Genomic DNA, 20,251 nt, shown 5'->3' with positions numbered 1-20,251 from the left:
TCTTTACGGCAGGTTTTATAAGAATCCTTTACTGTATAAGTGTATATCGGGAGCAGAGTAGACTATGTTGTTAGGATTTTTCAAAAGAACCATTTTTGGCACTTGGCTTTGGGCTGCGCGCCACGGAAAACATTCAGAGAAATATTGCATAATAGATACAGAGGAGATCACTGCCTGGTACAAGTTGTGGCTCCGTCAATGTTATTTCTTTTTATTGCCATGTAAGCTTCTTTAATGTTTTTCTAAGTAACTTTGAACAGTTGCTTCTCAGGGAGGAAAAAAAAAAAAAAAGCATTTTTCCAGAGTGCCTTTTAGATGTCGAGATAACATTTCTCAGCTGCAGAGACAGGGGAAGCATGGCCGCAGCAGTACTTTTGGGGCTCACACTGGTAAGACCAGGCTTGACTTAGGACCTTAGGGTTTTTATTGCTGTGATGAAACACCGTGACCAAAGCAAGTCAGCGAGGAAAGGGTTTATTTGGTTTATACTTCCACATCACAGTCCATCATTGAAGGAAGCCAGGACAGGAAGAGTCAATTAGGGCAGGAACCTGGAGACAGGAGCCGATGAGGAGGCCATGGAAGGATGCTGCTTACTGGCTTGCTCCTCATGGTTGCTCTGCCTGCTTTCTTATAGAACCCAGGACCAACCAGCCCAGGGATGGCCCCACCCACAGTGGGATGGGCCCTCCCCCATCAATCACTGACTAAGAAAGTGCCCTACAGCCTTGCCAATCATATGAAGGCCTTTTCTCAGTCTGAGGCTCCGTCTTCTTTGATGATCCTCTACTTTATATCATGTTGACATAATACCAGTCAGCACACTTAGCACAGGGCATTACCCACGCCACCTTGCCTAAGAGTAGATACTAGATGTCTAGACTAGCACATTCTACAGTGTAAGGCCTCCCATCTTAAAAAAAGGGCTTAAAACATTTCAACTGAGTATGGCTTTAAAAAGGATGTCCCGTCTATAGAGAACCTTAATCAAAGGCCTGTTATATTTAAGCCGGAACATAACACTGACCATTTCTGGGGTCTGTTTCTTTCAGGGGCGGGGAGCGGGGACTCGCCATGGTAGTGATGATGTCATTGGGCATGACTGCTGGAAAGCCTTTGAACACTCTCTTTACTTCTTACAAATGCTGTTGTGGTAGCTGCTGTTGCAAATAAAAGTTGGGTCAAGTGTTACGGTTCGTGTGCGGAGTACCTCCCACAGGCTCTGTGCTGAGTGCTTGGTCACCAGACAGAGGCAATATTTTTGGAGGTGGGGGCTACTTGGAGGAAGCAGGTCACTGGAGGTGTGTTTTTCAAAGTTCTACCCGGTCTCCAGACCCTCCCCTGCTCTTCACATCCTATCCACCATGAGAAAAGCAGCTGTGGCCTCCACACGTTCCTGCCACCGTGATGTTTGGTCTTAGCACAGGCCTGTGACCAACACAACCAAGGACTGTAAAGTAAAAAATCTCTGAATAACTCTTTCCTCCCTTGAGCTGGTCTTCTGAGGTACTTTGTCAGTGCTGGTGAAGTTGAGTTTCTGGCAGCCGGCTCAAACACCCAGAGACCACCACACACCGCACAGTAAGTTGAGCAGGAGAATCTTCTCCAATGTGATGGTCAATTCTGGTGACTCACGGGAATGGGAGTTGAGCTCTCAGGGAGAAGGCACGCAGCTAGATTGTCAGGAGTCTATCCTATCCCTGGCCTGTCCCCCTGGGCTCCCCATGGCTGTGGTCATGTTTGTGGGCACACACAGGAGGACCACTCCGAGGTCCCGCTCCCAGGACAGTGGCTCACAGGGTTCTTGCTACATCACAAACCTGTTTCTTGTTTTGTTTTGAGGAGCCACACTGGCACCGTTCCCCCAGAACCTGGAGGATGGAAGCAAAGGTTCATTTCATTCCATGTCAGTGCAGCCCCTAGACTTTAGAGAAAGCTGGCTCTGAATTCTTCCCCACAAGGGCTTGAGGCTATCATCTCACAGCCTACAGTCAGGGCTAGGGACATTTCCTCTGCACAGTCTGTCTACCCCTCGACTGTGGCCTTCCCTTCAGTGCTTCCTCCTGACTGTCTGGCATCTCTCCTGGTCTCTTGGACCCTTCCTTACCCTGGCTTGTATCTGTGTGCCTCACTTCATCCCAGTTCTCTCATTTCATGAGTCAGGAAACCCTGAACCTTGAGCAGAGTCTTGGAGTACGTTTGAGGTTTTCTGTTGTGATATATGTATGTATGTGTGTGTGTGTGTGTGTGTGTGTGTGTGTGTGTGTGTGTATCCATTATATATATATATATATAAATCCATTATTGGAACTACATTTAAATGTACAGGTATGTGTTGTTCAGTGCGTTATCCTTGCTCTGTGACCGTCTTCACTGCCCATTCTAGAACGTTTTTTTTACCTCCCCCAGTGACACTCATACCTGCTACACACTGACATCCTGTTTCATCCAGTCCATGACATTCACCATTCTACTTCCTGTCTCTGAATGTGGCAACACGACGTACCTCACACACATGCTAAGAATCTGGGATTGTATACTTGTCCTTTTATAGCTGACTTCTTTTATTTAACACTGAATCTCCTTCCTTTTTAAAGCCGAATAACATCTCACTGCCTTGTGTGCCACTTTCTGCTGTTATTCCCTCTAAAGATAGACGCAGGCCTTCCCCTCTTTTGACTGTTATGAAAAGAGCAGCGATGACTATGCTCTGTAATTCTCTTTGGGTCCCTCTGTTCAGCTCCTTGTCTTAGCAACACCGTGTCCCTGGTGACTCTGCTGAGCTAGAGCCTGGAGGCTGCTGAGCTCATCATGTCACAGACCCTTGCTTATACCCAGTGCCGATGGAGAAGTGACTTGTCTGGAGCCACACCTGGCCGATGGCTGACTTGGGCCTCAGCCTCTGAACACCACCAAGCATGTCCTCCATCCTCTCATGTCGATTTCTGCTTTGGCGCAGGCTTTAAGCAGAATAGCTGGTGACACATACCTCTGCCCACTTACAAGAGAAGCAAGTCCTTCCGGGCCTCCCCTCCCCACATGGCTCCAAGCTCACTGTCTGTCCTGCCAGCCTTTCGAACTTCCACTGTCACAAAACAGCAAAGAGCCCTTCTCCAGAGCCTTCCTGCCCAGGAGCCCTTAGACACAGCTCACAACCTTGCTCTTCCTCGCCTCCTTAGCCAGGGCTCTGTCTTTGTGGAGAGCAAAATCCTGGCCATCTGTCCTCTGGCACCCTCAGAAGCCAGGACATTTCCACCCAGGCTTGTGCCCAAAACTAGACACAAGTGCTCTTGTCTTCTCTTGGGGGGCCTGGACCTGGCTTTTCCCTGAACATTTGAATCCACAGTCTTTCTGGAGAGCAGGAAGAGAGGAGGACATGAGAAGGGCAGGAAGGAACTGGAATGATTATTTAGAGATTTTTCTGGGCTCCCAGCAATCATTTATGCTCACCACCCCCTGGCCAACATTACAGTGGGCACATCAAATGGTCTCTGAGCAAGAATGAAAGTACAGTAAGAGTCTGTCTGTCCTCTACCCTTTGTCCTCTTTCCCAAAGACAGTCACTTGGGGAATTTCCCTCTTTCCCTGTGAGAGCAAGTGTGACCACTGGCCTCAGGTGATGAATCCAGCCTTACAGGTCTGTGCCTGACCCTTTCTCCTGGCTCTGTGAGCCATTCCTGCACGAACACTTTCAATGGCCTGGAGCTCCCTGATGCCCAAGGTGCTGGGAAGGGGGTGGGTGGGCAGGGTTTTCAGGTAGAGAGCTTCCCTCATCTAGGCCAGCTCCTAAATCCTTTCTTGCTGGTGATTGGCCCTTAGGGTTATGCTAACAGAGGCTACTGACCAGATCTTCCTAGCTGGCCAAAGGCCAGGGTCAAGGCCTCGCAAAGATTGTTCCTGCTGGTCTGATGACAGCTCTGCTAGGTCATGTGGGTTGCACAAGCTAAAGGGTGAGATGAACTGGCCTTGCAGTAAACACACGTCCTCTGCACAGCTAATGGAAAGGGGACTAGCAGGTGAGTTGAGGAGGTGGCTGGATAGGACTGATGGCCTCGAGCAGAGGAGGCACATGACCACACTGATGGTTTCAGGCTTGCTCTGGATGATGTGTAGAGAAATAAAACTGGGGTTCAATGAGGTGGTGGCCTAGGGATATGGGAGAGGAAGCAAGAAGAAGTAGATTCCAGGTATAGATTTAGGAAGACACACAAGGTTTGTGGATGGAGATTAGTCATGGGACAGGGTAAGAGAAAAGAAATTATGTAGTGAGACTGGGAATCAACAGATTAATTTTGTACTCGTCAAATATGAACTGCCTTTCATATGAAGAGCAGAATCATGTATTCCTTGAGGAAGAAATGGACTTAGAAGTGTAGACAGGCATCTACCAGCAGGAGAGGAGGGTTAGAGCGTGGGATTCAGAGAATGGGAGGCTGATTTTTTTCATATGGTTTTTCATTAAGATATAATCCACAGCCAGGCGGTGGTGGCATACAGTTTAATCCCAGGACTCAGGAGGCAGAGGCAGGAGGATTTCTGTGAGTTTGAGGCCAGCTCGGTCTACAGAGTTTCAGGATAGCCAAGGCTACACAGAGAAACCCTGTCTTGAAAAACCAAAGAAAGAAAGAAAGAAAGAAAGAGAGACAGAGAGGAAGGGAGGAAGGAAGGAAGGAAGGAAGGAAGAAAGAAAGAAAGAAAGAAAGAAAGAAAGAAAGAAAGAAAAAGAAGGAAAAAGAAAGGAAGAAAGAAATATAATCCACATGCAGAATTGCAATTTTTAGCATACCGATTGTCTTAGTTAGGGTTTCACTGCTGTAAAGAGACACCATGACCATGGCAACTCTTGTAAAGGAAATTAGGGGCTGGCTTAAACTTTCAGAGGTTTAGTCCATTATCATCATGGCAGAAAGCACAGCAGTGTCCAGGCAGACATGGTGCTGGAGGAGGGAAGAGGTCTGCATCTTGATCCACAGGCAGCAAGAGACTGTGTACCACACTGGGCGTAGCTTGAATATAGGAGACTTCAAAGCCCACCCCCACAGTGACACACTTTCTCCAACAAGGCCACGCCCACTCCAATAAGGACACACCTATTCCAACAAGGTCATATCTCCTAATAATGCCACTCTCTATGAGCCAAGCATTTGAACACATGAGTCTGTCAGGGTCATACCACTGCACCTATCAAAGTTGTGTGCCCATAAATCAACAATCGATTCACAAATTAGTAATCACCAGAGTTACAACCATCAATTCTCGACCCTTTCCATACCCCTCCCCCAGACATTCATACATGAACAGCCACTCCTCATCCTCCCTCCCCCGAACCCCAAACTCTCCAATCGACTTTCTGCTCTTACCTCTTCTATGCATAGAATCATATAGCATGAGTCTTCTGTGAGTGGCTTTGGTGCTCTGAAGGTTCCGTGAGTTGCAGTAGACACCAGATTCTTCTCTTTCGAGTGTGGCTGATGTGCCTGCTGTGCTCACTCTTCCCTTGGTTCCCGGGGCTGTCTGCACTTGGATGATAGTTGGACGATTCTTGGCTCTCGGATGGATACTGTTGCCGAGAACACTCAGCTATGTGCTCCTCTGTGGACTTAACGTTTTCAGTTCTCCTAGGTGTCCTGCTGGGGGTCATGTGTTTATCATCACCTCCCACCAGCAACGTGTGAGGGGTCTATAGATGTAAGCTGAACTGTTTTGGGTGGAATCGTGAAATTTATTCTGAGTAGGACTTGCGTCTGAGGTGAGAATGGAGGTGAGAAGCAAGGAGGTAGTGCTTACAGGGACTAGGAGCCTAGCTGGCCACGGCCGTGTTAGAATCCTTAGGTGCTCAGGACTCTGTCAAAAGGGTCAGCCATGCCTCTTCTCTTCCCAGGTCTGTGTGTCCACCCAAGGGTAGGTGTGGAGCCTGGGGAGAATGTGGATGGAGCCAGCTGGGAAGTGGGTATTGGAAGAATGGCCTCAAGCCTTCCACGGCTGCTAGCCTTGGGCACCTGTCTTTGCCCTCTCTTTACTTCCTGCTTGTCATCAGGCTTTGGACATGTCCTGTTAGCTTCTTGCTCATAGGCAGGTAGGCATAAGGAACTAGATAGGAGTGAGAGCTCAAAATGTACTCCATGGCTCATTAGCACAGAAACCCAAAGCCTACTGGCCTCAGCTTGCCTCCGTTTCTTTACTTGTAAACAGCTGCCCTCCAGGCTCCCATGAAATGGAACTGAGGTTGTGGGGCAGCATTGTGTTCTCTCTATTCCTCTCGGCTACCAGGGCCCCTCACAGGTTCTGTTCTGCCCCCATGATGCTCCTGAGCTCTGGCTATGCCGCTGAGGCCTCTGCTGCCCTCTGCAACTTCTCCTCTTTTCATTCCTGGCAAATACCCAAGAGAACAGTTTAAAAGGAAGAAAGGTTTGTTTCCGCTCACGGCTGTGGAGGGTTTGGTTGGCAGTCTGCTACCTCCATCACTTTGGGCCTAAGGTGAGGCAGAACACCATGGTGGCAGGAATACATAGAGCAGGAAGCTGTTTACCAGGAAGCAAAGAGAAGGAGAGAGGTAGGGAGGATGGGGACAGAGGCAAGAGTCCCTTCAAAGGCATGTCTTCAGTGACACCAACCCAGGGGCTGTTGAGCCTCATACACACCTGCCCCACAGTCTCCTCCCCCCATTTCCCTTCTGGAAGAGTATGGTACTGTGAACAGGCATCTCTGGGGCTGGTAGCTGTGGAATATTCCTTGCTGTTGCCCTTTAAGCCATCGTGTTGAGGAAGCTGGTATCATTGCCAGAGGGAATCCTCCCCCATGGTGAGAAAGCCAGATGGAGGCTCTGTAAGACTTTGGCTCCTCCACTGGAGGTGGTCTGAGGTGGTCTGGCCTTCACAGCTTCACTTTGCAGCTGAAAAAAAAGCAGCCCCCAGACAGCGAGTGGTTGGGGCACCCAGCCCTGCCCTGTAACACACCTGACCCAGAGAAGAAGCACAGTTCTGACAGGAAGGAACAAGCCTGTCGCCATGCTCTGTGAGGTGTTGTGGTTTGATGCAAACCTACAGCTAAGGAAGGCACAGGCTTTCCCACCGAACTTGCCTGAAAAATCGGCTTGATGGTCCTCCCTCCCTAGGGTAGAGCTGGGGAGCCCAGAAAGACAGCAAACTCTAGATGTGGTCTTTGGGGATATTATGGTCTTTAGACATCACTATCTTTACTGTTCTGTATTCTGGAACCCTTGTTTCCTCCTGATCAGTGCCAGCTGAAAAGTCAATTTTAAGCGTTTTTCCTTAAAACAAAAAAGGCTGCTTCACCAAGGTCATGGCATTTCTTGCCTGAGCACTGGGGTGTGCCTTGTGCTTCCCACACCTTTTCGAGCCCTCCTTGGAGCTACATCTGGGGGAAGACCCAAGGGAACAGTGCCTGGCTCCTGATCTCTGCCACCCACTACAAAGCGTAGACAGGAGCCAGGTCAGGATGCACAAGTACGAGGAACTGAGTCACGGGCTGGAGGAAGACTTCAGGGGTGAGTGTCAGAGGCTGAGGCCTCCCACGAGGGAGACCTTCTCACAGGTCTGCCAGAGGGCGGCTGGGACAACCAGAGGGGAGGGGAAGAGGCTTTCAAATTGGAGGTCATAGCTTCAGCCCATGTTTGGAATCTGAACAGCTCGTCTGGATCCAGGTGGCTGGACCCACACCTAGATGAATAAAGAGGAGGAAGAAAAGAGTGGAGGAGAAGGGGAAGTAGGGGAGAGAAAAGGGAGAAGAGAAGGACAAGGCAGCCTTGACAGACACAGCAAAGACTCGGGCTGGCACCCTTCAACACTGGCTGTCCACCCACCTGAGACTTGCGTAATGCTGGCGTGTGGGACTGGATCTTCCAGCAGCCTCCGTGCCATCCTGCGGAGACCCTCCCCGCCTCCTACTTCTGCCTGTACCACCGCACACACTGGTAGAACACCTCTCCCCCCCACAATGAGTAAGACTCTCTGTCCCCAGAGGCCTCCTACCTTCAGGAGCCGAGGCATGAGGAGTACAGGCAGAGTTACTTTCTCGAGAGCCCTAACCTGGGAACCTGCAGCCTCCCCTAGGAAGGTTGGGTAGCATGACCTGGACTGGGGTCTGCCCCAGGTGTTCCCAGGCATGTGAGTCAAAGCAGAGGCTGCCCAGCAAAATGTCACCTCTTCCATCCTGGCTGCATGTCCCCTCAGGCCAAGCATAACTTTCAGCCATTTTTGTCTTCAGTTTTACACTCCGTTGTTACTGGTTTATGAGGCTGTATGTGTTTTGATCGTTCATAATTTTCTATAATTGCTACTTCAATGTTATTAACATGTACTGTACAAAATAATGGGCCCTGTCATGACACCTTCACATGTATACAATTACTCCCGTTATCCTCTCTAGTCCTCCCCTACCCCTACCTTTTTTTCTCTTTTCAAATAACGTCCTTTATACCTGTATATGTGTGTGTGTTTGTGTGTGTGCATGTATGAGATAGGGTCTCTCTATCATGCAGACCAGGCTGGCCTCAAACTCACATTGTTTGCCTGCCTCTGCCTCCCAAGTGTACCACCACTCCTTTTTTTTTTTTTTAATATAGATTCCACATATGACAGGCAATGTGACCTTCACCTTTCTGAATCTGTCTTATTTCACTTAGCAGGATGACTTCTACTTTCATTTTTCTGCAAACAACAGTATTTCATTCCTCTTTCTCGGTAGAACTGGAGCAGTGGCCTAGCCTCACCCAAGCATGTACCTGAGTGATAACGTCTGGGCCATGCAGTAGTTCCATTCTCAGTGTTTTGAACAATTTCCATATTGATCTCAGCACCTGTTTCTGTTCCATCCATCAGTGTATACAGTTCCTGTTACCTGCATCTTTGCCAGTGTCTGTGGCCTTTTGCTTGCTGACAGCCCTTCTGACTGGGGTGAGATAGAATATCAGTAAACTCTTGATTTACACTTCTTCCCTCATTGTTAAAGATAACATATACTTTCTGCAACTACATTTTTTTTTTTTTTTTTTGAGACAGAGTTTCTCTGTGTAGCTATGGTTGTCCTGGAACTCACTTTGTAGACCAGGCTGGCCTCGAACTCAGAGATCTGCTTGCTTCTGCCTCCTGAGGGCTGGGATTAAAGGCATGTGCCACTATGCCCAGCCCAGCTCTGTATCCACTTCTGAAAACTGTCTCCTATGTGAATTTTAAAGTGTTTTTTTTTCTAGTTCTGTGAAGAATGTCATTGAAATTTTGATAAATTCAATACTTCTGCTATCTTGTTTCATAGCTATTTTTAAATTAGGATTGTTTTTGCCTTATTGCATTTGTCCTCTATGCTTTGTTCTCCCTTTATCTCCTCTAAGAAGTTTGAGGTTTTATTTCTGTTCTTCAGAAAGTTATTGGATAGATATGAGTATTCCTACTTGTATTTTTCTATCAGTATCAGGATATAATCAGGATCTGGAACCTCTTCCTAAACAGAGCGAGGACTTCAGATGAGGTTAAATATCCTTTAACCATTACCAGAATAAGAACATCACATTAATACCAGAGTTACTGAGGCTGAGGGTTGGCTCGGAGGTTAAGGGAATGTACTGTTCTTGCAGAGGATCCGAGTTGGGGCCCCAACACTCATGTTGGGGAGCTCACAACAGCTTGTAACTTCAGACCCAGAGCATCTGATGCCTACTCCTGTGGGCAGTGTGCTTATGTGTCCAGACCAATACACATAAACACATACACATGTAACTAAAAATAAAAATTATTTAAAAATCAAACTAGTGTTTCCCTCTTCTTCTCAACAAGCTTTATTTTTTTTCTTTAATACCAGAATCGTTTCAGATTTTAGACATTTTATACTTGGAAATAAAACATTTCACATTTCAGAGCCCTTCAGATGTTGGACTTGCTGATTAGGTCTATTCGACCTGTAACCTGTTACTGTCTCCTGGGCCCATCTCTAACTCATGAGCTGTCATAATTTTTAGTTCTAAATTACCAGGCATTCTCAGGCTCTGTATTTGTGCTGCTATGATTTGAACCTAGGACCTCACACATGCCAGGCAAGCGCTCTAACACTGAGCTATATTCTAGCCCCTGTCGCTTTTACCTCTTTATTTTGAGGCAGGGCCCTGTCGAGTTGCCTGGGCTCAACTTAAGTGTCTTGTTCTCCCTCCTTGGCCTTGTAATTAGTGGAGAGGACAGACTGGACTACCAAGCCTGGCTCCCACAGTCTTCTAATTGAGCAACAGTTTTTATCTTCATTCAGATGTCAGCTCTTGCCTTTGCCTAACACCATTCGTAATGCCACTCATCTTTCTCTTCTGTGGATTTCGTTTTCCCTTTGATGACATATTCACCAAGAGTTATTTTAGAAAGCATTGGGAATATTCCTGCAGGGTCAGATATGAACGTTTTCCTTTCCAGAGGGTTTTTGTGTACTTATTGTTGATTTGAAGATAGAACCTCTTATAGCCCAGGCTTGCCTTGAACTCCCTATGTAGCCATGACTGACCTTGAACTCTGCTCTTTCTGCATCCGCTTCCCAAATGTTGGGACGACATGTGTGTTGTACCGTGTCTAGCTTCAGAGGAGTCTCTTATTTCCAGGTTCATACTGAGCTTTCTTTCAAATGATCTCTAGGTTTTTGTTTTTTTTTTACATATATAATATATACCCTCAACATCTATGAATACATTAACTCCAGTATTAGAATCATGATTTCTGATCTCACATTCATCCTTTCCTATGCACGTAAGCCGTCAGACCACTTTCATCAGTTTTGTTCATTCCAGCTTAGAGTAGGGTTCATTTAGGAAAAAAGTCAGAGCTGGGGTAATCCGTTTGCCTTAGAATCTGGGGGTCCCCAGATTCCTATTTCTGTGGCTTTCCTCGCTACATGAGAATCTCTCGCCTCTTTTCTCCTCAGGGTCTGACCTGAGGTGTTGCATGTGGTCAGCCAGGCTCGGCAGCTTGTGTGAGACACTGAACCCCATGGGCTCTGTCTCCCTCCTCATGTTCTTCACCTCAGTTGCACAGTCAGAGAGCATCTTCAGTGCAGCTGTGTCTTGGAAAGTGTTCAGTATCTGGTCCCTTCTCTTCCCAGCATGGTCCAGCGACTGTCCATCATGTCTCCCCTGGATTATCCTGGAACATCCTAACTGGTTCCCTGCCTCTGTTGGCAGCTTGCTCCCTGATGCCCTAGCATTTGACGCTCTAGCTTTGGCACAGTGTCCTCTGGACTGTATCACTTTTTGCCCACATTCTGCACTGCGCTTCACCATGCCCAGGAAGAGGAAGGGCAGAGGGCAACAGACACTTATGAACTCCCTCCCCAGCACCACATGTCAGCCACACCTCTATCTGTGAGTTTTGGGAGTATTCCCTCTTTTGGAATGTTGCTCCCCAGGTCGTGTGGCTCGGATCCCTCCTGCCTTTAGTCATTGCTCAAAGGTCACCTTCTGAGAGGTAGCTTCTTGACCTATCCAGAATGACAACAAAGCCTGCAGCCACATTTCACCTCATTAGAGTGAGCCTCATACTCTGTAAAGTTATGTCAACCATTCAACCATTTACCAGCCTGACTGCTGGAGTTTTGGCCTCATTCACCCTGTAACCAAAGGGCCTACAGACACAGTGTGGGTACTTTTGGGGATTGGGTCTCAACGAGACGGGAGCAGAGCACTGTACGTCAAAAAGAGGAAGAGTGAGCATCAGGGGTCTGTGTAGTGGGAGTGGTGAGGGTGGCTAGGAGCTGCAGTGGCCCTCCTCATCTGATTCCCGCCCCAGATGTCCCTTCCTGCCATTTCCACCCAGGATGTGGGCCTGGCTTTTGAAGTCTACTCCTTCCCCAAGGCCTGCATGTAGGTGTCTGTCCACACAGGCCTTACAGAGGCCCTCCTGACTCAGCTGGTTTCTTTGGAGCTCTCCGCACCTGAGAGCTTCCGGGTGGAGGCCCTGTCTCCATATATGTGAAGGAGGAAATGGGGCACAGAGGGTCAGGCACACCCCAGAGAACCCCAGTTTGTAAGGGCTAAACTAGGAATCCGAGCCCAGCTGTGGGGTTCCCCAGAGGGACTTGTGGAGTTGATCTCTGGATTCTCGAGGCGGGTTCTTCAGCCATAGAATCGAGGTCCGGTGAGCACGGAGGTTGACAGGAACCAGGAAGAGCCTTACAGGGAAGCAGCCTCTGCGGTGGCTGGAAATCCTCTTGTGAGAACAACTGGGGCTGAGCGCAGCAGGAGCCTGGGAGCGGGCCCAATGGGATCGAGGGCTGCCCCCGAGTGACCTCATTCCTCTCCAGTTCTGGACACAGCTGGGCAGGAGGAGTTCAGCGCGATGCGGGAACAGTACATGCGCACAGGGGACGGCTTCCTCATCGTCTACTCCGTCACGGACAAGGCCAGCTTCGAGCACGTGGACCGCTTCCACCAGCTCATTCTGCGCGTCAAGGACAGGTGAGGGCAGCAGACTCGGTGGGTGGTGTGTGTGCTCCCTTCTCTTCTCCCTGGCTTATGGAGGCACAGGGCTCCCTCCTCCTCCTACCTCCCTCCTTCTCCTACCTCCCTCCTCCTCTTCTCTTCCTCTCCTTTCCTCTCCCCGCCCCCCCCCACAGATTTCTCTGTTATTTCCTCTAAGGCAGTTCTCAACCTGTTGGTCGTGAGCCCCTTGGGGAGGGTCGCTTATCAGATATTTACATGACAATTTGTAACAGTAGCAAAATTCCGAAGTAGCAACAAAATTAAATGTATGGTTGGGAGTCACCGCAGTGTGGGGCGCTGTACTAAAGGGTCGAGGCATTAGCAGGGTTGAAAACCCCTGCTCTTAGGTCTCTCCTGGCTCTTTCCTTGGTTCCTAAGCTGCTCCCAAGCCGCACCCCTCATATTTTCATAAACTATCTCTCAACCAAGGAATCAATGCTAACATCTTTGTTTTCCAACTCCAATTTAAACAAATTGCATTATGTGCAAAGAAAAAAAAAGGGAATTTCCTCTCCAGGACACGCCAAAATTGATTAAATTGCATCCGACTATGAGATTTACAAGTCTCTGATGAAAGGCTTTTTCTTTTCCTTCACATTCTTTAACAATAATTAAATCACCTAGCGTCTGCTTTAAGCCCATCTAACACCGCCGTCAGAGAAGCAGGGCGAAAGAAAAATTAAATGAAGGAAAACAGTAAGCTCAGATTAAATCCCAGTAACGAAGGAGAAGCCCAGCCCATTACTGTTCCACAGGAAAAGGGACTTGTAACTCTACCTGACAGGGACACAGGAACACCCAGAGCAAGCTGCAACTGATTAAAAGAGACACCCTAAGCGGTCCAGCGAGGGGAAAAACCTTAATTTACTTGCTAATCAAAGAAATAAAAAGTAGCATATTTTTGTGTGTTTCAAATTGTACGTTTTTTTTTTTTTTTTTTTTTAAATATGAAAACACAGGGTCTTTAATCTGACCAATGTTGCCCCAGAATGCCATGGGCTGATGTTTTGTCCGGTTTCCATGTCAGTACGATGCCCACACTTCCTCTTCTGGGATCCAGTGTCATTTGCTGCATGGTATGTGCAGTGACAGCTGCGTGCCGGCCCCTGTCCCTGGTGCTCTTCATGAGTCCTGGCTGAGAGGACTTGGAAACCCTGCGCGGTTTCTATATCAGAGCACCGCAGAACTGAAAACTTCTGGTGTCTGGGGAGCTAGACACACCAACAGCCTCAGGCCAGCCTCAAGGCTAGCCTTGCAACAGACCCCAGACTCCCTCTGCCCAAGCCCTTATCTCCTCCAGAAAAGAGGAGGCCCATTGGAAAACTGCTTTGGGGGTGGCCTGGCCCAACATCACCTTGAGCTGATGGTGCAGGAGAATCAACCTCACGTGGCTCCCGTTCTCCTGTTTCCCAGGGAGTCCTTCCCAATGATCCTCGTGGCCAACAAGGTGGATTTGATGCACCTGAGGAAAATCACCCGGGAGCAAGGAAAAGAAATGGCGACCAAACACAATGTAGGTATTCGTGTGTGTGTGTGTGTGTGTGTGTGTGTGTGTGTGTGTGTGATGTGTGAAAGTCCGTATGCCATCTCTTACGCAATGCTGGTCTTTGGAAATGAAACTAAGTCCTCCTACTGAGCAACTAGGCTCCACAGAAAGGTCACTGGGTGAGTGTGAAGTAATCTTATTTGAAACAAGCCGCAGGCCCGAGAAAGCAGCCTCTGAAGCCCTAAGAGGCTCTGGCGTGTGGACAGCTGCGTGCAGGTGGCCTGTAGTATTCAGCGTGCTCCTGGCCGAGGGCTGCTCTGCCCGGGGCAATGCATATCCACACTGGGCTGTGAGGAGTGGTGGCTCTACAGCCTGGCACTGGGTAATGCTGAATCACTGTGATCCGCTCTGTTCACTGAGCCCGCCTGCTGCCCAGCACTGTAGTAGCCCTTACCTCAGAGGGGTAACTCAGCAAAGGCAGGAACAGGGAGACGGGAACACCGAGCAGCCATCTCGATGAGGAGGGCACAGTTTTTTCAGCGTTATCAGAGGCTCAAATAAAAATATCAAAGGCCTAAGCTGGGCCCTTTGTGTGTGTTTGCACTACAATAAGACCTCTGCTTGAAGCCAGCACAGCATGGGAACATCTGACCCCACTTATGGACACACCCCTGTGTGTCCTGGGCAAAACTTCCCACTAACTGCTCTAACTCTGCGGCTTGCTCTGCCTTCCTCCCTCCCCATCCATTTAACGAACAAACGACTTATTTTATTCACTGTACTTTAAATGTATCAGAACAAAGAGCACTAACTTTGTGTTCAGGAAAAATTTTAAAAAAGGCACAAGAAGTTGCAAAGTCCTTTGGTCTAACCTCTAACCTAGGAGGTCAGGGCATGTTTTCCTGAACTCTCAAGCCTTGTGGGATGAGAACTTCCTGGTTTTCTGGTGTACCTATCATAAGACCTGGAATTGTACCTTGCCCTCCCAGAGCCTTTGCTCCACTCTGCCCATCCAAGCTTTGGTGCAGCCATGGACCCGGGGCTCCTGTCAGCCCCAGCTCCCACATGCTGCTTCCTATCAGTGGAGAGACTATCTCAGCAGCATCCTTGGGTAAACATGGCTGAGCTCTCAGGCTTATAGACATAGAGCAAACAAGATTGGGGCTGGGTTAGAGAGCTGGGGTAAGAGGCCAGAGTGACCCAGGTCCAGAATTCTTCTCACATCATACCTCTCCTCAGCCTTCCCCACTGGAGTTTACTCTGGAGGAGCCCAGGGAAAAGGTCAGAGGTCACCCCTGAAGGAGGAATGAAGTAGAACAAAGTATGCTTCAGTGTGGGAAGCAAAACGGTTTGCTCCTGAATATAAAAAGACTATTTGGATTCTATTTTAGGGAGCTCTTAAGTATCTCTGTGACTAGAGAACAAGAGGGAGAGAGGCCATTAGAGGAACTCGCCAGCCTTATGAGGCAAGAAGCTTTAGGCCTTGTGAGGGTTCTGTTGGGTCCACAGACCCTCTAGAGTGTATAGTTTTGTTTTGTTGTTTCATTTTTTCAAGACAGGGTTTCTCTGGATAGCCCCGGCTGTCTTGGAACTAGCTCTGTAGACCAGGCTGGCCTGGAACTCACAGAGATCTGCCTGCCTGGTGTGTGCCACCATGGCCGGCTTAGAGTATACATTTCAAAGGTAGAAGAGAGCTTCATGGGTTTTGTTGCCGGGTTGACCAAGATGAGCTTTGCCTTCCAGATCCCATATATAGAAACCAGTGCCAAGGACCCACCTCTCAATGTGGACAAAGCCTTCCATGACCTGGTTAGAGTAATTAGGTAAGCAATCGTACGCTCCCTGACAGCTTTGCCCCTCCCTGTCAACAGCCTCTGAGGTGGAAATGGATGAGCCATACTGCAACCTGAATATAAAAGGAACTCAACTCCTGTGCTGACAGCCCCTGTGCTAGGCCAGGGGCGTAGGTTCCAAGCCTAGTGTGTCATTTCTTGTAACTCTTTGCATTTTCCCTCAATCCTTTAACCCCACCTCTACACTGCCCCCAGATATAACCAGGAGGGTGGGTAGAGGCCGCAGGCACTTTGTGGAGATCAGGCATCCTGATCCCTCAGAACCCCGAGCTTTCAATGAATTCGAACGGCAAAAGAGCAGGCCCCACTTTGTGCAGCTGCCCTGACTGTACATATGGTTCCTGGACTCAAATTCCAGAGGCAGCCTATGGGTCTTCAAGTGCGAGCATCCTTGAGAACAGACTGGTGAATATTCCCTTAAAAACTTACCTACCTCATGTTGGATGACCGAAGCTGCCTCCTGGCTGTGTGACCGGCCACCACCCAGTCCCTTTTCTAAACCTTTAACGTTCCCAACAGTTAGACTCCTGTTCTCAGTACCGTGTGCGGGTGACTCAGAGGCTGTTGGCCAGCTGTGAATCAGACCTCCGCCTGGAATGGTGTCTTGGTCCCCTGCCGTGTGCACAACCCTGGCATGCACCCCCACACCCCACAGCCTGACTTCATCCTTTTTCCTCCGTGCAGCCCTCAATTTGTGTTTGTACTGGCAGTCGGGTGTGCTGCCAGTGGTGCGCTCATCGCCTAATGCTGCCATGTATCGATTATGGACGTGTGGCACCAAAGGCAATGCCAACAGAAAACATGGAAAGGCTTTTGCATCTATGTAGCCAGTTATCTAAAATATGAAAGGAAAAAAAAAAACACAAACCAACAGACGCTAACTCCATTATAAAACATGATACGAATAAGTCTACAATATGAATAGATCTAGTCACCGTTTGATGTCACTCCTTTACACGGTCAGGAGATTCTCATTTTTCCTTCTCTTCCTCTCAGACTTCTTGCACTAAGAGATGCCACGTAGCCTGGTCCCCTTGGGTGGCCATGACAGCAGCACCTTCAAGCTGTCCCTCCACCCTGGGGCTGTCAGAGACCCGGGAGTCACAGAGAGAGGATGGAGGGAAAGAAAGGCTTGCTCTGACGCCTTTCTGCTCTTCGTTGTTCAACAGGCAACAGATTCCAGAGAAAAACCAGAAGAAGAAAAAGAAAACAAAATGGCGAGGAGACAGGGCCACTGGCACTCACAAACTGCAGTGTGTGATCTTGTGACAGCCTGGAGCCCTGGGCAGAGCGACCGTGAACTGCCAGCCCCCGGGACCACCCCACTGCCTACCTGCACTGAGAACCATTTCTAACCACAGCCCTCGGCTCTGGGCTGGGCACAGGAAGGGAGGAAGGGCAGGAGCAGCCAGGGTCTGGCTTTGCTGCCTCTCCCAGGAGACAAGCAACAGCTTCCAAGCCCTTCGTGTGTTGATTGAGCCCAGTTCCCAGTCTCTTGGCCGGTGTGTTGTTTCTTCTAACTACATAGGGCTGGTTTGCCGTGGAAGTGCTTATCCACATACAATGTACCAGACAAGCCATGAACAAGCTTCCTCCCCGACCCTGTCCCCCAGTGTCTGAGCTCTCATGTCTTGTAGATTTTTAAATTATTTGAGTAATGATTATTTTATTAAAGAGGTCTGTGTCTGCTGCCTGGCAAAGCCCCAAGTCTCTGGCAGACCTCTGATCAATGTCTGGAACAGTGCTGTTGTGTCCTTAACTGAGTGTTCCTAGCAGTGCCAAACTCCACGGAGGATGAAAGACTGAAACCGAAGTTAGGGGGAGCCCATATCAAAAGCCTGCGGAGGAGTCAAGCCCAGAAGCAAACAGACCCCAGAGGCTGGAAGAGAGGGAGATGGCTTCACCTGGAAGGCTTGGAAAAAACACAGAGATTAGAAAATAAATCCCTACCCCCACTGCCACTGATGTGAGGGCTAACTGAACCCCTTCACCCTTAGAGGGATTTCCTTATCCTGACAGTGTGAGGCATGACTGGCTTCGAGAAAGTGCTCATTTGCATTTGAGGCAGGGGGTGAATTCTGTGTTCAGATGTGGACAGGGCCCCGAGCGGCTCAGATGTGTGCCTTCTTGCTTGCTCGCATGTTGTGGTGCCTCTGACACAAACGGGCAAACGTCACACCATCCAGAAAGCTCTGAACTGAAAGCACTCGGTACTATCATCGAAGCACCAGTACCTGAAGCCATTTCCGTCTGAGTCAGCTGACTATTACCTTTGTACGCCCAGCCAATGAGCAAATCCCCTCTACCATCGGCACTATGGTTGCCTTTTGGTGCAAACTTTCATTGCCCTCTCCTGTCTTAGCCCAAAGGGGAAAGGAAAGTTGAGCTGATGACATGGTACACCCACTTCAGCAGGGACACCTCTGGCCATGATGCGCCTCTCCCTCCCTGGTGCTGCCGGTGGGGTAAAGATTTTTTTTTTTTCCAGCTAGGATCTACTATGTGGAGGACAGCAGCCACAGGGTACCTTGTGAGAGGGTCAGAAAAGGAGGCAGCATAGTTGGTGAGCTCATTTGCTAGCTCACCTCGGAAAAACAGGATTCCCACGAGGTGGCTGGGCTGATCTGCAGAAAGAAACTCACGGAAAGAAATCCCAAGGGAAGCGAGCACCAAGTGGATTTCCAGCCTCACGATTCTTTACCAACCCAGAAAGTCCTAAGTTGTTCACACCCAGGGTTCATCCGCACAGAAGGCCTGATCCAAGGGGCCATTCTGCTGCAGAAGAAAAGGATCGACGCTTTTGCCAGATAGAGATCAGACTTCCTACTTGTCAAACTGCCACCCCTACCCCACTTTTTTTTTTCCTGTTCCTAAAAAGGATACCAGAGAACATTCCAGATGAGGTACCTCACCATTTTCCCAGATCCTGTAATACTCATGAATATTTTCAACACTAAAAGGACCAGGTTTTCTCCAGCCTTAGGCTCCGTAGCAGCTGCCTGCCGCCTGGAGAGAGGGGACGGACAAAAGCTAGGTCGAGATGCTCTCTCAGGGTGCTGAGACGGAAGGCCCTACAAATCAGGGCAGCAGCCACTGCCAGAGAGGCCCATCGCCCACCACCGCTACCAGCACACCCCTGCCTCTGGAGCTGTACCTCCACTGTGCTGGGCAGGGCCTCTCCCAGGAAGAAGGGCGGTTGCTTAGACCGAAGCCCCGAAGGTTGGCCATTCTAACTGCCTCCTAAACTGACTCCCCATGCAGACAGACAGACTGGCTGACACCTGGCCTTCTGCAGCGTCTGATTCAGGGCTCCTGTAAGCTTTCACCTCTCTGAGTCACATTTCCCCCAGAAGTGACTCGGGTAGGGAACACCCCAGAATTAGAAATGAGCCCTTGGACAGAGACTCTTCAGTGAGGGCCATAAAGTATGCTCAGCGCATCTCTGTCACCAGCTGACAGGGGAAGTAGGGGAAACCTGGTTGGCCATAACACTAAATGACTGGGGACTCTCCAGATCTATAGCTGAGTTGTCATCCTGAGGTTCCCTCTAGATTTTCATAAACTTGTGTCCCATAACATCCCCTGATGTACACACCCTCCCTGGAATCCACTCACCTGTGTGCTCTGATATTCTCCCACTACTCTGACACCTCCTAATAGGATCTTTTTTCTCCCCCGCTATCCTCTTTCCCCCTAAATAGGGCTAAGCTATGTCTCCTCCCTTCCCACAAGCACTTTGCCTGGATGTTTCCCTTAGGAGTTTCCCACCTTCCCGTGGGAGTACCGGATTGGGCTTCCGTGGCCTGTCTTGCCTGCCAGGAGAGATGACCCACTAACCCATGCCAGCTCTAACCCCCAAGGCCCCTCAGACCCACCACATAAAGTCCAGAGCCACAGAGGGGTCCCTTCTTTTAGTGGCCCGCCCGGTTGGAGACTCCACTTTGGGTTGGGTTTACGGGGAATGCCAGATACTTGAAACACTGAGCCCTTTGAGTGACAGTATTAGCAGGTGGCCATTGTCGTGAAACGAGAGTGATGCCTGGATACCTTGATGATGCTTGAGCCTTTTATGTAACTTTTTATCAAGTCTTTGTGTATCTCTACTTATTAATAAAGAAACAGAGAAACGCTGTCTTATTTCCTCTTACTCAAAATACTCCCAGTTTTTAGTTCTTTTGCCCAAACACACTCCTCTCCCTGAACACAGCCTTGGACTTAGCCAAACCTAAAGTAAGGAGGCCTAAAGTAGGGTTACTAGTGGACACACCACTTGTCCCTCTGTCTTTTGTGGGAGACTGTTTTCCTGTATTCAAAACGGAACTCCTGGTCTCCCCTCATGCCTGTTTCACCCAGCTCTTTGCTCGTAGCTTTTAAATCCAGACTCTTGGATTTGCCCCTCATCCACGTGTCCTGTAAGCAAAGACTGTTGATCTCTCCCCACAAGAA

The 20,251-nt window shown here is 49.1% G+C and overlaps 1 protein-coding gene across 2 annotated transcripts in view; it reads left to right on the top strand.

Moving 5' to 3' along the window:
• The window catches only part of Mras (muscle RAS oncogene homolog), a 48,612-nt gene extending 28,660 nt beyond the window's left edge, over positions 1-19,952 (top strand). For both annotated transcript variants that reach the window (XM_055629810.1, XM_055629811.1), the window contains exons 3-6: positions 12,289-12,442; positions 13,880-13,979; positions 15,696-15,775; positions 16,975-19,952. In XM_055629810.1, coding sequence (XP_055485785.1) covers positions 12,289-12,442; positions 13,880-13,979; positions 15,696-15,775; positions 16,975-17,074 — 434 coding nt within the window. In that variant the 3' untranslated portion in view covers positions 17,075-19,952. The remainder of the gene's footprint in view (positions 1-12,288; positions 12,443-13,879; positions 13,980-15,695; positions 15,776-16,974) is intronic.
• The last annotated feature ends 299 nt before the right edge of the window (positions 19,953-20,251 follow it).

The sequence above is a fragment of the Psammomys obesus genome, unplaced genomic scaffold, assembly GCF_907164565.1.
Source record: "Psammomys obesus unplaced genomic scaffold, mPsaObe1.curated_primary_1811, whole genome shotgun sequence".
Taxonomy (NCBI): Eukaryota; Metazoa; Chordata; class Mammalia; order Rodentia; family Muridae; genus Psammomys; species Psammomys obesus.
The sequence above is the reverse complement of the archived record's forward strand: the minus strand, read 5'-3'. Positions and strand labels throughout refer to the sequence as shown.